Here is a 17,328-nt window from a genome sequence, read left to right on the forward strand (position 1 = left end):
ACGAAATGTTCATTAAGCTTTGTTCCCCACTAATAACACAAATAGTTACAAGTAACAGTCATTGTTCCTAATGTACTATTTAAATACGAACGAGACATTTTCCTTTTAAGGATTCCTTTTAAAATAGGAATGTTTGTACTGTACGTAGTGCTAAACGGACTGTGGGTACCTACATACATACTAAATGTTCGTTGTATCCATGATGTGATAGGCATAATTGTCGATGTACTATTATTTTGTGTCTTAAAGAAAATACAGAGACAATGGAATGCGAATTGCTACGATTCTTACATACCTCATTTGCTTCATCAACAGTCATTAGTCTTTTCATGTATGCTCGTCGGTTAAGACGAATTTAAGTTCGTTAACCTCACGTCCGCCTACCCCCATGGACAGGCGTGAGGTTATGTATGTATGTAAGAAAATACAAAAAGCATTTAAAAGCAATGTGTCAATATCCCAATAAAATTACCTAATTCAAGAAATATAGTAAGCAATATTTTTCTTAGAACGAATACTTACCATCAATTTCATCATATAAATGCGTCTTCAGACAAGTAGATATGTCAGAATAAAGAAATACAGTCGGGTATTGACATTTAAATCTTAAGCATTTTTTGTTTCAGTAATTTATAAATGATAGTACCAATGTCTTGGTCTTACAGCGAGCGAGTGAGTGATGACATCAATTACTTTCCGTTTTGGGGTCGTGTACAATGATAGAGCACTGCTTAATGTGAGAGGTGTCTGGAGCGTAGGCTTCATGAACTGAGCTTGCTTTGTTTTATACGGTCAACGGCCATGTTCGAAAATGTCACATAGATCCTATCTCAAATCCGCGGCTTGAATATTAAGATCCTATAGGTAGCTAAACAACCGGCTAACCGGACAATAACTGTAAAACGAGATTAGTCATAATATTACTATGTTACACGTTTGGCACTAAACAGTCGAAAGTTGTTACAAGACAACCCTAGAACATTCGAGAGGCGACGAAAATACAAACATTTCTTTAATATGCTGGTACATTGGCAAATTTATAACAAACGAGCACCATATAAACTGGACTATGGCCTATAAGGTCACACCAACAATAAATTATACATGACAGAATAACAATCTACCTACGAATAGAATGTGAACGAATTTTGAACCGTTAAAAGAAACGCCCAACACAATTTATTTGCGCTAGTGTTTCGCTACGAACAATGTTTTAGTAAGTGTCCACAAAATGTTAAAATAGTTTTAATGTTGACAAAATGACTCCGGTCACTGTTCTCATAGAGCTTTCACAAGTGCATTACCGAGTACGGGGTTGCGATCTTCGGGTCGAACAAACTATTGTACAATATTTCCAAGTTCTCTAAGAATTTATATATTGTTCTATATCTAGTACATTAATAGACACACTCTATTATTATTATAGTAAGACATAATTGACGAAAAATCGTTACTCAGAGATGCTTCTATAAAAAAAGTAATGAAATCTTTATTTTTTAAACTTTTACCTACCTTTTTGGGGAATAACAAGCGTGATATTGGTATAAATTAGTAAGAATCTATTTATGTATATCATATTACTATTTCTGTATCTAATTTGACTACGGAATTTGTTTACGAGTTCACATTACTACTTTTTTCCGAACCGGTCTGAGTTGGATACCCGAAAAGCACGTTAACATTAAATAAATATGCTTAATCTAGGAGATTAGTTAAGGTAACTAAAAATAAAAAGCTTGATAATAAAATAATAACATTTATTTATAAAAAGTCGAGTATCACTTGGATGAAGTATTTACCTACCTAGAGATTAGTCATATTAATAGAGTAGATTTTTAACATTTTTCTTTGAATACTCATATTTTTATTATAATCTGTAAACTGCAACATCATCAGTACTAGTACTACTGGTACCATCGTTATCAATAGTAATAATGCCACCCACTTCACTTTCATCACCATCGTCTTGTACATGAATTATCTTTTCAACATTTTCATTGAATGTCACTACGGATTTTCTACGTGCTTTACTGCTTTCTCCAAATTCATCGGTATCACTTTCATCGTCAGCATCTTTTAATTTATCAATTAATTGAATTGCTATTGGTGCACTATGATCAGGCACCGGTACACTTTGCTGAGGCACTGGTAATTCTAATCTAGCTTCCACAGGAGACTCTAGCCTTCTTGGCATTGGTTCTACTGTAACCTCTTCCATAGGGGCTGCTAATAGTTCTTGTAATCTTTTTTCGCTTTTCTTTAGATCCTCAAGATTCATTCGTGGTTTGACTTCTTCTGGTTTGGGTTCTTCTCCAAGCGATGCATTTCTTGATGCAACACTGCTGTCATCGCGGAATTCATCGTAATCTCGGTTCTTTCTCCTAAAATTAAATTTTGAATCAGTTTTTTTTTCATGTTGGACGATTACATTAAATTATATTGAACGATATTACTGAATCTAGTTTTCTGGCTACTTACCATCTAAGGAAGAACCAAACGCCTATCACACAGAGAGCCGCAAACAGAAGAACGCTCAGGATTATTGTAGCTACCAACAAACCAACTGCAGATTGTATCTCTGTGTATCCAATATCTAAATGAGCTTCCAGTGGGATGGTTGCTACATTCTGGATGACAGCTTGGCTATTTAGATCGCTGTAAAGAGAGTAGTGTAATATTTTAATATCAGTTTATGATACAGCTAATAGTTAACAATAAAATCTGTAGATATTCGTACCTTGTCAGTTTAGTTACTACAACAGGTTCTTGTTCAACTAGTCCATATACATAAAGTTGTAGTGAAGTTCTGGCGTTAGTTTCCCGTTTGTGCCTAGTGACACCTTCATTTATGTCATCAGATACGACAACTGACCTCAAAGCCTTGACTTCATATCCGACGGCATCACTTAACTGACTTAAGACTGTTTTTTCATCGTCTAGGAAGACATCTCTGACAGTCACTACGGCTATATGGCTTACATCCAATAGTTTTACCTGGAAACAGAAACATTATCATGAATTCAAGTTTTAAGACAAAAAATCTGAATTTGCTTTTGTTAAAAAAGATGTAGAATAGTGAACTTTAATGTAATAAATTTAGAAAAAGTTTAAGGTCAACTTGAAGTAAATAATATTTTGTTATTGTGTGGTTGATTAAGTTGATTGAATTATTATCATATTGCTTCGTTAGATGTGACCGATCTTGTGAGGTCAGTCATCGATCATTGAATCTTCGGTTTAGGCCAAGCGTTTTTGTAATATTTTAAATTCCTTATCATAATCATAAGACGTTAAATATAACTGAGCGAAAAGCAAAGTGTAAATTAAGATATCTTTTTGAAATTAAAATATAAGATGTTATTAAATTATCATAATTTTAATGAATTAGGTATAGGTACTTTAATTAAAAGTTTATTTCTTGTGTGCATTGGGGTTATTTCAACATCATAAGGATGTTGTCCCATCCGGTATATGCTATTGCCCCCAGACAAGTTATTTTTTGCTATAATAAAACCAGAAATGATTTGTTATAGCTACAGAGTTATCAAGAGCAATAAATTATAAAACAAAATGGACTAGTTTCTAATTACTTACGATTGTTGAAATAAATTAAAGAAATGAATCATACACATAATGTATGAAATCATTAAAAGAGGTGGAGGAGGCTTGTAGTACGTTTGCTCATATTTTGTCTGTTTTGTTTCGAAATGTAAGGTAACGAGCCTATTGCCATACACTGCTCATAATTTGAGAGTCCATGCAATTAAGTTATGTAAATATGATTATTATACGATTTACAGTTTTATTTTTCTATGTGAACCTAACATTAAGGACTTGTTTCGCAATGCCTGGATAGTCGTTATGTATCAGATAACTTTCAATTAAGAACGTAGTTTTTATGCGCTATCTGTCACATAAGTTTATCGGGCACTTTATAAAGGTGGTGAAAGAGGTACAAGTGTGTGTATAACTATTTTTCATTTGTTTATCATACATACGTTTTGGTTTAAACTTATCATGTCCTCATGAACGTATATAGCCAATTAACGGTTGTAGCTAATAAAAGTATAAACGAATCTAAAATTAAGTAACATTACATAACTATCAGATTATATGAAGATTAGTTTGGTCCTTGTCAACCACGTATGTCGAGTGATCGCAAGTGCGATTGCCGGACAAGAGATCTCGGATTCAATTTCCGGGTCGGGCAATTAAAAAATTACAGCGGAGCTTTTTCGGTTTTCCGAAAATTTCTCAGTAGTAGCACGGAGTCTGGAATTGGGCCCAGTATATGGAAATAGACTCACCCCCTATTACATGGGACTTATAACGCAAATAGTGAAAAGTGGGTGTACATTGTATAGCGGCATTACGTGACATAATGTGCTCCTCTGCTTACCCCTTCGGGGATAAAAGGCTTGACGTTGCATAGTTTGGTCCTTGAACTTAAACGTACTCAAACATTTCACATTGCTTGGGGACTTTATTCTTCAAACTCTCTTACATTTTGAAGAATTATGCCTTTTGAAATATGTATTGGAAGTTTCGGCGTAAGCTAGTATGCTAGTCACTAAGTAACAGTGTTTTTTATAGTACCTATTTGATAGAAATGATTGATAGATAGATTGATCAAATTGAGTGGCAGATAGGAAAAGTGTTACCGTATATTTTTTATATAGTTAGGTATATTTATGTAAAGAATCATTTAACCGGTTTGTATCTATCATAAATCGTTTTGTACAAACATCTTATTATATTTTATAACGTCAATAAATTAAATGATTTCATAAATAACTCAATGTAATCTGACGGAAAGGTACCGTATTGATATGATTTTTTCTGTTATGAATATTGTAGGCTTTTATTAAATTAAATATTGAAGTGATGCTTGCTTATTTTTGTGTTGCATGTTCATAAAATAATTGAGTTAATGTAATTTAATTTTAATAATATAAATTAGAATACATGCTTAAAGCATTTGTCGGAAAACCAAGGCGCGCGAAGATATAATATTTATGCTACGTAATTTATGCATGTCTTTACCTTCCCATTATGTCAGAGGCGACATCTATCGACACATACCAAATATAGTTTAGGTATTGACCAACAGATGGCGGTGACTAAAATAATATTAGGTATAATACTTACAGCTAGTTGGATAGTTCCAGACAGTCCTTCTCCATTCTGATCAGTGGCTGTTACAGTGAGGATCTGGTCTTGCTGGAGACTGGCACCACTTCGCACGTGGACGAAGCCTGTACTTGGTGCGACAGCTAGCACACTCTCTGAACTGGAGTACCTTAATGCTGCATTTATTCCTATATCTGCATCCGTCGCCTGTTAAAAGAAATAAGAAAGGAATATTACAGAGGCTATCGTTTTTGCGCTCAGTAGATGGCGTTCATGTGGTATTTGGTACTGTTGGTCTAGTTAACTGATGAAAATTGAATTCTTTGAATATATTTGACGTTAGTTTAATAATAAAATCATATACTAAAAGACTAATTTTAATATTATTATGTTGTTTTAGATATTTCGTAAACGTGTATCGTACATTATTACGTTACTTGGTTATTTACCTAGTGATTTAGAACTAAAAGTTAAAATGATTTTGCTATTACAGCTTTGAAAAGATGGATCAGATAAATATCTTTTGCCAATTTAATTATACTGTTATTAACTGTTAACTTGTCGCCACGAATTAAATTACCATCGAACATTCTTGATATAAAAAACCCTTGTCATTAATAAAGTCAAGTTTGGCGGCAATGACTCACTCAGGTACGACATCTGGTTTTATATTCAAATATAAAACTTTTTCCAGACGTGAATCATGTTACAACGTGAGAACTTAAAATAAAATATAAATGCAACACACACAGTTTACGACTCTCAACGTTCTTGTCTCAGATATACAAAACATTTGCATAATACAACATACCTGTAACTCCACTAAAGAGCGGGGTAATATTCTTTCTTCGAGCTCACTATTTGGATATCCGACAACAATTGGTTCGTTTTCTTTACCGATGAATATAGGAGCGTTATCATTGATGTCGTTCACTATCAGATTCACTAAGGTACGTCTGGAGTTGTAGGGGATCGAGTCTGTAAGGACCCATTTATTGCTACCGTATTCGTAGGGGTCAAGCCAATCGTATGACCGTTTCGAGCGTTTTGTTCGTACAGGGTCGTCGTCGCATTCTAATATGAGCTCTACTTGAACTTGTGAAACGGTCATGAAGGCTATAGATTCGTGTTCTCTGTCTATTGCATTTGTGTGTAATCCAGTTTCGTCGACGTATAGCCATGATTGCTGTGTGGGCCATCGATTTGTCATGGTGTATCGGCAGCCAGCATGTTGCGTAGGATCAAGTACCACTAGATTCCTGTGTTCTTCTTCCTCGTCACGGTCTATTACGATCAACGGTGGTACCACAATACCACGATCGTCACACACCGTCGCTTCATGCGATGTAAGATGTACCTATAGAAAAATTTAAACTGTTAACTCAGATTTCCAATAAATATCCAAGTTTTGGTTACATTCAATAGGTAGAATATTTGCTAGAACATAGAGTATACAAAGAAGTTCGTACCGGAGCCGTGGCCCTTGCTTGTGAAATAACAGTAACAGCAATAACTTGGAAAGTGTAAACACCACTATCAACCGGAGCAGACAAGTGCAGTTCGCCCTCATTGTTTATAGAAAGACGCGATAGTAGATGAGCTGAAACAAAATGAGAATTTTGTATTAAATTTCGAGACTAAAAGGCATCTCGTTGGTTGAATCACAAGTCCGATTTTCTTCGTTATTATTCTTATTTTAGGTGGGGTTCTGGACATAGTAGGTACTTTGTTTTTGTCAAATCCTTCTGGGAACGCGCGATATAATTGTATAGTTCGGAATATTCATGTACCTATAGCTTACTTATTTGTATTTGTGTTAAAAATTTTTGAGTAAATTCTTACAAATAAAAATTATAGGTGACAAGAGAGTACCTATTTGAAAACTTATATTTTAACTTTAGAGACACATAGGCGTAGCTATTATTCATTTCGTTGTATATAGTGAAAGGAAGAATTAACTACACCTTGACGCCTAACAGCGCACAACAATTACTTCGGGGAGTAAAATTGCTTTTGAAGAATTTTAGGCGCGCACTAAATTCACGTTTGGGCACAATGAACAAACTTAGAGAACTTAGTTTCAGACCTAAACCTAATATTTAAAACCCTAGATGAATTTTAGGTTTGTTTTATTAAGTGACTTTCTAAATAAATATCTGACCGACTGGTCAAGGGTCTATCTAGAGATTAAAACCTGCAACCTGCATAACATAATAGGTACTTCATTAGTTTTAATATCCATACAATCATACAAATAAATCATTGTGTAAATAGTTACTTTTAATGTTTTTTTGTCTCGAAAGTCGATACCTAAATAGTTGTCTGGACCGGAGACGAAGACTAAATGAAGATCTCGCGGCATCCCCATTTATGTTCCTTCATATTTTAATCAATCGGTCCTTTTATTTAATTCATGTGTTTGTAGATCCAACCCTCTTGTCCATGACATTATAAGAAAAAGGCACGAATATATCATAACTACGTACGTTAACGAAAGAGTATTCACATCATGTCAGCTTTTCTTCGTCGAAGAGGGAAATTCAATGCTTTGTGTAAATGATCTGCTAATGTTGTGGGGAGCATGGATGCCATAATAGTAAAATAATGTAATTGTAATGTGATAGCGAATATTGTTTAGAAGATATCTACTTGTGACACACAAATATTTGTGAAAGTTATCCTTAGATATATGTATATAAAGACCAATTTACTGGTGAAAACATATACTGTTGTCTGCTTATGTCGGCAAAGTCTAATCAATATGTCTACCGAATTTCTCTGTTCTGGTAGGTAACTACTACTTAATCTATATCTATACAATTATAATTATATAAAAGGGTAAATTCTGCACATTGAAAATATAAAAAAGTAATAGGTGGTGTTACTATTTAGGTAGACACCGAACCCAAAAATGTACCTATGTACGTTCAAGCATCCCGCAATAACTAGCCTAGTCCAATTGCGATAAAACTTGTTATAATTGTATAATAATATCTTGGGAATCACACTGGGTACTTTTTTATCCCGATTAAAGTAATATGTACTTAAAAACAAACTTTACTGTTCGGCTCGATCCCTAGACGCGACTACTATACCAAATAATAGGTATGTTGTCGAATGTTAGGTTACCCGAAGTGGATCTTAAGCTGACCGGTAACTATAGTCCGAAATTAACTTGCACCGCTATTATAAATACGAAAGATTGTTAGTTTATGTATATGTAGGTACGTTTCTTACTTGAATAGGGGTAGATTATGGTCTGGATTAACATAGGCTACTTTTGTATCTGAGGCGAAGCCTACTAGCTTCGGCTAAAATAAGGAAGATGAAATATAAAGCTCGTATAATTTATATTCACAATAATGTAAGTACTCTTGTTAGCACAATCTTGCAGCACTCAGACTAAGATCCACACCTGAATGTTGGCAGGTAGGTACTTTAAACTGGATAATTAATGCGGTCGGGATGTTTTACCCGAGTAAATCTAGAAGAAAAATATTTTACACTCGGTATAATAAATTTCCTAAGGGCGCCTCTCTTGAATAATAAAGTAGAAATATTACAAACAACTTTTGTCTTTTACCATTGAGGCCGCAAGTTTATTCAAATGCTAAACAGATTTTGTGAAGTTTGATTTTGCCTGAAATACAACAACAAAGCATTCTACTTTATGTAAACTTTCGTACTTATTCAGTATATTTTTTTAACGGGAAGTGTTTAATAACGTACTCTTAGATTCTCATACATTTGGTAATCGTTTGTGTTAATACCTGATACCAACCAGAATGTAAACAGGCCTTCCTATCTACCACAAAAGTTAGTTTCGTCTTTTGGTAGGGAGAATCATAAAATATTTCACATTTAATTAAGCCTGTTTTAGAAATCCATTTTATATTAACGGCTGAACCCCAAAGCAGGTGAAGGAACGGGGTCGTTTTTAGTCAGTAAGAGTCTTACACTCCTTCTCGCCTCACTCAAGGCGCGGCCGTTGTCAAGATCAAGTCATTGGATGATTTTCCTCCCTCAAACAAAAACCAAGTTTATATTGAAAGGAAGGAACCTTTTTGCCTTTGTATGTGGTATATAGATTTAAATGGATGACTTCTGAAATGAATCATCCGATTTTTATATTTATTTTTCTTAGACATTCAATATGGCAGGTATTATCAGGCTATAGCTATAACGAAACGTGATAGATAGTTACCAGATTTTAAAATTCGTCTTTGGTTTCGGTTTCGATTAGTTGCTATTAACGTTTTTCTTAGATGTAAAATATATCATCTCACTCAGGTCACGGTATTAGCTGAGTACTGGCCTTTTTGCGCGGTGTGTACTTTTATTTTATTTTTTTTGATCAATTATTTATGTTAATTATTTTTGTAAGCGGTGCAAATAAACTGTTTTTCTTTCTTTCTTCTTCTAACATTATTTAGTAAGAAAGGCTTACCGTTGTCCGTGTCAAAAGAGTACGTGATTGCTTCATTGTTGTTAGCTGTAGCTGATACTCGACCCACGATGCCAGTCTGTGTTGTGAACACTGATAGTGCGTAGGACTCCGAAGAAAACTCCACTAAGGGTTCAGGAACACCTAAAGAAAGACAGAAAAATAAACACGTGTCTAAATAAAATGTGTTTAATTTCATAGGCAATTAAATAAGCGTGTATTTATGTAGGCAATTAATAACTAGACACTGCAAAAATAAGACATTTTGCAAACACTGCAAAAATAAGACATTTGGCAAGCGGGTTGGAGGTCAGTGAACTATGTATAACTCAAATTGGGGTCTAAATAGGCACTAGGTAAAGTATGTGGAAGACTGAGTATTGCGCTAATATTTAAACTAGAGTTTTGTTTCTTGTAAACTATTGTGTCAGGGGTATTTTTAGACGTTAGCTCGTAGTCGTACTTGATGCTTTATGCTCGCCCAAAGTCTCAATACCGAGCCTAGTGGAACATGTCTCCGATAAGCGACATATCTACCATTCGGGTAAACCCCAACTGTGCAACGGATGAACGGAGGGAGGAAGATAGTCGGTAATACTAACTGGGGCCTTAGTACGAGATACGTATAACGAGATTGGTTAGTTCATTGGAGTCAGCCAATCACAGCGATTTCGTTTCGATCTCAAGCAAACTCGTAATAAGTCCTCAAATGGATAAACAATTACCAGATGCTATATAGGTAAAGATGATAAGTCGTATAAGAATTCATTGAATTCATAACTTGACAAATATTAAATATTTAACTAATATTGTGTCCGTATCACAATTTCTGTAAGTGTACGACTTTACAGATTAAAATGGTTGAGTAGTGATTTTCACACAAAACAAAGATTTATTCACACTAAGAAGATAGGTATCATTACCGCATGAGGTAATAGGGGAAACACTGATTTAGTTGGTGTTTTGTAAAATATAAAACGGTACGTTTGACCCTATTTAATACGGAACTATTTACTCTTGCTTATACATACAGATGTAAATGGAATGCTTCCAAACGCCGCGCATGACGGTAAAAAAAGAATTTTATTAAAAAAATCAAATCAATATTTATTATATGTAATACTAGCAAACCCGGCTAAGTCCGTTTCGCCACCAATGATTTTCCCTGATACATTTTCTTTGCTACAAACTTCACGGAGCCCGAGACCTTTGAAGTTACAGATTAGTTGTAATTTACTGATTCATGATTAAAACACGACGATAAAAATAAAAAAAATATTTTTGTATTTTTCGGTAGCATTCCGTATACAAGTGTGTATACTGTATACAGGATACAGTATACAAATTTACTGAATAATTCTTTGTGTAATTAATATGTATAAATAGGTACTGATGACCTGATGTAATGTTATATGTATCCTCTACTAACAAACCAATATTATCTGTAGGTATCTGTGTAGATAAATATAGTAAGTACTTAATGACTTGTATAACTTAGATGTAATCAGACAAGAAATAGTCAATTGAATAGGTATTATATAACAGAATCATGTTCTTATTATCTACAGGCAAGTTAAATTTTTATAGCTTTAACCATATAAAGCTCGAATAGTCAGCAGCAGCAATTTGAGCATTTTACTGATTTCCATCCCGATTGTAACGGAACTAACATTGAGTTTTTCAAAATGTCGCGAATTTTGGTGACACTGATACTATAGGGTTTGAAAAGTAGTTAAAGTTCTAAGTAGTCATCAAATTACGTGTTACCTGATCCCAAGACATTAAGAAGCAGCACAGCTCTTGCACTTCGCGCGTGAAGCTCAAGGGTTACGGGTCTCTGATTGAATCCTGTCACCGACACCAAGCCGTTCGTCACTGTCGCCTCGAACGCGTATGAGTAATCTGGAAATACAATATTCGTCACAACTTATTCAAACGTGCATATTTTGCGTTATTATCACGATGAAATAGACCGAAGCCCTTCTGATTCCAAGTTACATTAGTTATTATTGTAGCAGAGTCTGAATGAAGGTCCATTCGCGTCGCAGCACGGTTCACGCAAGTTTATGGTTGATAAATAAAGTCATAATAATATTTCCCTACGTACCTCCACGTAAGTCAACAGTTGTTCCGTCGAATTCAAATATTCTGATATTATCGTGTTGGACGACATTATCCTGAAGCGTGCCCTCGTAGATGAGATTATCGAATGATACGTCATTATCTACCGGTGGGTCACCTGTATGAAATATAAAAATCTTGTTGAGATTATCTTTTACGAATAATTTCTTAGTGCGCAGCGCAATACGGAGCGTTTCACTACCAAAAAGGATTCATTTAATAGATTAAAACGAAAACCACAGCATTTATGACAACTGATAGGAACAATAATATTTCGATAGCGAAACGGACTCATTGCCAACCGTCCGCTTAGTACCGATATAGGGTATTATTTCAAAGTTTTTCCCGAATACGTATTGCTTAGGCCTGTTTATCTCATCACGCAAACTGATGAAATATACAGCGACAGCTCTATGCGGAGTCGGGCAAGTGGTCAGTAGTCTTCGATGTCAGTGGTAGATTCGGTCTACCGTATTTACAAGTTTTAAATCCATGAAACCGTAGTTACCGGATCCCAAGACATTAAGAAGCAGCACAGCTCTTGCACTTCGCGCGTGAAGCTCAAGGGTTACGCGTGTCACGGTATCGGACAGGGTCTCTGATTCCAACCTGCTCACCGACACCGAACCGTCCGTCACTGTCGCCCTGAACGCGTGTGCGTGTTCTGGAAATACAATATTCGTCACAAGTTATTCGAACGTGCATATTTTGCGTCATTATTATAACGAAATAGACCGAAGCCCTTTCTGATTCCAGGTCACATTATCTAGTTATTATTGTAGCAGAGATGGAACGAAGGCCCATTCGTGTCGAAGCACGGTTCACGCAAGTTTATGGTTGATAAATAAAGTCATAATAATATTTCCCTACGTACCTCCACGTAAGTCAACAGTTGTTCCGTCGAATTCAAATATTCTGATATTCTCGTGTTGGACGACATTATCCTGAAGCGTGCCCTCGTAGATGAGATTATCGAATGATACATTACTATCTACCGGTGGGTCACCTGTATGAAATATAAAAATCTTGTTGAGATTATGTTTTACGAATAATTTCTTAGTGCGCAGCGCAATACGGAGCGTTTCACTACCAAAAAGGATTCATTTAATAGATTAAAACGAAAACCACAGCATTTATGACAACTGATAGGAACAATAATATTTCGATAGCGAAACGGACTCATTGCCAACCGTCCGCTTAGTACCGATATAGGGTATTATTTCAAAGTTTTTCCCGAATACGTATTGCTTAGGCCTGTTTATCTCATCACGCAAACTGATGAAATATACAGCGACAGCTCTATGCGGAGTCGGGCAAGTGGTCAGTAGTCTTCGATGTCAGTGGTAGATTCGGTCTACCGTATTTACAAGTTTTAAATCCATGAAACCGTAGTTACCGGATCCCAAGACATTAAGAAGCAGCACAGCTCTTGCACTTCGCGCGTGAAGCTCAAGGGTTACGCGTGGCACGGCCGCGGCACCGGGGAGGGTCTCTGATTGAATCCTTGTCACCGACACCAAGCCGTTCGTCACTGTCGCCTCGAACGCGTATGAGTAATCTGGAAATACAATATTCGTCACAACTTATTCAAACGTGCATATTTTGCGTTATTATCACGATGAAATAGGCCGAAGCCCTCTCTGATTCCAAGTTACATTAGTTATTATTGTAGCAGAGTCTGAATGAAGGTCCATTCGCGTCGCAGCACGGTTCACGCAAGTTTATGGTTGATAAATAAAGTCATAATAATATTTCCCTACGTACCTCCACGTAAGTCAACAGTTGTTCCGTCGAATTCAAATATTCTGATAATATCGTGTTGGACGACATTATCCTGAAGCGTGCCCTCGTAGATGAGATTATCGAATGATACGTCATTATCTACCGGTGGGTCACCTGTATGAAATATAAAAATCTTGTTGAGATTATCTTTTACGAATAATTTCCTAGTGCGCAGCGCAATACGGAGCGTTTCACTACCAAAAAGGATTCATTTAATAGATTAAAACGAAAACCACAGCATTTATGACAACTGATAGGAACAATAATATTTCGATAGCGAAACGGACTCATTGCCAACCGTCCGCTTAGTACCGATATAGGGTATTATTTCAAAGTTTTTCCCGAATACGTATTGCTTAGGCCTGTTTATCTCATCACGCAAACTGATGAAATATACAGCGACAGCTCTATGCGGAGTCGGGCAAGTGGTCAGTAGTCTTCGATGTCAGTGGTAGATTCGGTCTACCGTATTTACAAGTTTTAAATCCATGAAACCGTAGTTACCGGGTCCCAAGACATTAAGAAGCAGCACAGCTCTTGCACTTCGCGCGTGAAGCTCAAGGGTTACGCGTGGCACGGCCGCGGCACCGGGGAGGGTCTCTGATTGAATCCTTGTCACCGACACCAAGCCGTTCGTCACTGTCGCCTCGAACGCGTATGAGTAATCTGGAAATACAATATTCGTCACAACTTATTCAAACGTGCATATTTTGCGTTATTATCACGATGAAATAGGCCGAAGCCCTCTCTGATTCCAAGTTACATTAGTTATTATTGTAGCAGAGTCTGAATGAAGGTCCATTCGCGTCGCAGCACGGTTCACGCAAGTTTATGGTTGATAAATAAAGTCATAATAATATTTCCCTACGTACCTCCACGTAAGTCAACAGTTGTTCCGTCGAATTCAAATATTCTGATAATATCGTGTTGGACGACATTATCCTGAAGCGTGCCCTCGTAGATGAGATTATCGAATGATACGTCATTATCTACCGGTGGGTCACCTGTATGAAATATAAAAATCTTGTTGAGATTATCTTTTACGAATAATTTCCTAGTGCGCAGCGCAATACGGAGCGTTTCACTACCAAAAAGGATTCATTTAATAGATTAAAACGAAAACCACAGCATTTATGACAACTGATAGGAACAATAATATTTCGATAGCGAAACGGACTCATTGCCAACCGTCCGCTTAGTACCGATATAGGGTATTATTTCAAAGTTTTTCCCGAATACGTATTGCTTAGGCCTGTTTATCTCATCACGCAAACTGATGAAATATACAGCGACAGCTCTATGCGGAGTCGGGCAAGTGGTCAGTAGTCTTCGATGTCAGTGGTAGATTCGGTCTACCGTATTTACAAGTTTTAAATCCATGAAACCGTAGTTACCGGGTCCCAAGACATTAAGAAGCAGCACAGCTCTTGCACTTCGCGCGTGAAGCTCAAGGGTTACGCGTGGCACGGCCGCGGCACCGGGGAGGGTCTCTGATTGAATCCTTGTCACCGACACCAAGCCGTTCGTCACTGTCGCCTCGAACGCGTATGAGTAATCTGGAAATACAATATTCGTCACAACTTATTCAAACGTGCATATTTTGCGTTATTATCACGATGAAATAGGCCGAAGCCCTCTCTGATTCCAAGTTACATTAGTTATTATTGTAGCAGAGTCTGAATGAAGGTCCATTCGCGTCGCAGCACGGTTCACGCAAGTTTATGGTTGATAAATAAAGTCATAATAATATTTCCCTACGTACCTCCACGTAAGTCAACAGTTGTTCCGTCGAATTCAAATATTCTGATAATATCGTGTTGGACGACATTATCCTGAAGCGTGCCCTCGTAGATGAGATTATCGAATGATACGTCATTATCTACCGGTGGGTCACCTGTATGAAATATAAAAATCTTGTTGAGATTATCTTTTACGAATAATTTCCTAGTGCGCAGCGCAATACGGAGCGTTTCACTACCAAAAAGGATTCATTTAATAGATTAAAACGAAAACCACAGCATTTATGACAACTGATAGGAACAATAATATTTCGATAGCGAAACGGACTCATTGCCAACCGTCCGCTTAGTACCGATATAGGGTATTATTTCAAAGTTTTTCCCGAATACGTATTGCTTAGGCCTGTTTATCTCATCACGCAAACTGATGAAATATACAGCGACAGCTCTATGCGGAGTCGGGCAAGTGGTCAGTAGTCTTCGATGTCAGTGGTAGATTCGGTCTACCGTATTTACAAGTTTTAAATCCATGAAACCGTAGTTACCGGGTCCCAAGACATTAAGAAGCAGCACAGCTCTTGCACTTCGCGCGTGAAGCTCAAGGGTTACGCGTGGCACGGCCGCGGCACGGGGAGGGTCTCTGATTGAATCCTTGTCACCGACACCAAGCCGTTCGTCACTGTCGCCTCGAACGCGTATGAGTAATCTGGAAATACAATATTCGTCACAACTTATTCAAACGTGCATATTTTGCGTTATTATCACGATGAAATAGGCCGAAGCCCTCTCTGATTCCAAGTTACATTAGTTATTATTGTAGCAGAGTCTGAATGAAGGTCCATTCGCGTCGCAGCACGGTTCACGCAAGTTTATGGTTGATAAATAAAGTCATAATAATATTTCCCTACGTACCTCCACGTAAGTCAACAGTTGTTCCGTCGAATTCAAATATTCTGATATTCTCGTGTTGGACGACATTATCCTGAAGCGTGCCCTCGTAGATGAGATTATCGAATGATACATCACTATCTACCGGTGGGTCACCTGTATGAAATATAAAAATCTTGTTGAGATTATGTTTTACGAATAATTTCTTAGTGCGCAGCGCAATACGGAGCGGTTCACTACCAAAAAGGATTCATTTAATAGATTAAAACGAAAACCACAGCATTTATGACAACTGATAGGAACAATAATATTTCGATAGCGAAACGGACTCATTGCCAACCGTCCGCTTAGTACCGATATAGGGTATTATTTCAAAGTTTTTCCCGAATACGTATTGCTTAGGCCTGTTTATCTCATCACGCAAACTGATGAAATATACAGCGACAGCTCTATGCGGAGTCGGGCAAGTGGTCAGTAGTCTTCGATGTCAGTGGTAGATTCGGTCTACCGTATTTACAAGTTTTAAATCCATGAAACCGTAGTTACCGGATCCCAAGACATTAAGAAGCAGCACAGCTCTTGCACTTCGCGCGTGAAGCTCAAGGGTTACGCGTGTCACGGTATCGGACAGGGTCTCTGATTCCAACCTGCTCACCGACACCGAACCGTCCGTCACTGTCGCCCTGAACGCGTGTGCGTGTTCTGGAAATACAATATTCGTCACAAGTTATTCGAACGTGCATATTTTGCGTCATTATTATAACGAAATAGACCGAAGCCCTTTCTGATTCCAGGTCACATTATCTAGTTATTATTGTAGCAGAGATGGAACGAAGGCCCATTCGTGTCGAAGCACGGTTCACGCAAGTTTATGGTTGATAAATAAAGTCATAATAATATTTCCCTACGTACCTCCACGTAAGTCAACAGTTGTTCCGTCGAATTCAAATATTCTGATATTCTCGTGTTGGACGACATTATCCTGAAGCGTGCCCTCGTAGATGAGATTATCGAATGATACATTACTATCTACCGGTGGGTCACCTGTATGAAATATAAAAATCTTGTTGAGATTATGTTTTACGAATAATTTCTTAGTGCGCAGCGCAATACGGAGCGGTTCACTACCAAAAAGGATTCATTTAATAGATTAAAACGAAAACCACAGCATTTATGACAACTGATAGGAACAATAATATTTCGATAGCGAAACGGACTCATTGC

At 37.0% G+C, this 17,328-nt stretch overlaps 1 protein-coding gene across 50 annotated transcripts in view; it reads right to left on the reverse strand.

The window, feature by feature from the left end:
* Positions 1 to 1,740: 1,740 nt before the first annotated feature.
* The window catches only part of LOC118280638 (uncharacterized), a 36,785-nt gene continuing 21,197 nt past the window's right edge, over positions 1,741 to 17,328 (reverse strand). For 39 of the 50 annotated variants that reach the window (XM_050701661.1, XM_050701659.1, XM_050701660.1 and 36 more), the window contains 15 exons: positions 17,017 to 17,148; positions 14,872 to 15,033; positions 14,350 to 14,481; positions 13,982 to 14,143; positions 13,460 to 13,591; positions 13,092 to 13,253; positions 12,570 to 12,701; positions 12,204 to 12,359; positions 9,578 to 9,718; positions 6,600 to 6,730; positions 5,942 to 6,487; positions 5,149 to 5,337; positions 2,738 to 2,994; positions 2,479 to 2,655; positions 1,741 to 2,381 (listed from right to left, as the gene is read on the reverse strand). In XM_050701661.1, coding sequence (XP_050557618.1) covers positions 1,868 to 2,381; positions 2,479 to 2,655; positions 2,738 to 2,994; positions 5,149 to 5,337; positions 5,942 to 6,487; positions 6,600 to 6,730; positions 9,578 to 9,718; positions 12,204 to 12,359; positions 12,570 to 12,701; positions 13,092 to 13,253; positions 13,460 to 13,591; positions 13,982 to 14,143; positions 14,350 to 14,481; positions 14,872 to 15,033; positions 17,017 to 17,148 — 3,125 coding nt within the window. In that variant the 3' untranslated portion in view covers positions 1,741 to 1,867. Of the gene's footprint in view, positions 2,382 to 2,478; positions 2,656 to 2,737; positions 2,995 to 5,148; positions 5,338 to 5,941; positions 6,488 to 6,599; positions 6,731 to 9,577; positions 9,719 to 12,203; positions 12,360 to 12,569; positions 12,702 to 13,091; positions 13,254 to 13,459; positions 13,592 to 13,981; positions 14,144 to 14,349; positions 14,482 to 14,871; positions 15,034 to 16,650; positions 16,807 to 17,016; positions 17,149 to 17,328 lie in introns of all 50 variants that reach the window. The other 11 variants (XM_050701643.1, XM_050701625.1, XM_050701631.1 and 8 more) reach the window with 10 other exon arrangements.

Source organism: Spodoptera frugiperda, chromosome 20 (assembly GCF_023101765.2).
Source record: "Spodoptera frugiperda isolate SF20-4 chromosome 20, AGI-APGP_CSIRO_Sfru_2.0, whole genome shotgun sequence".
NCBI lineage: Eukaryota > Metazoa > Arthropoda > Insecta > Lepidoptera > Noctuidae > Spodoptera > Spodoptera frugiperda.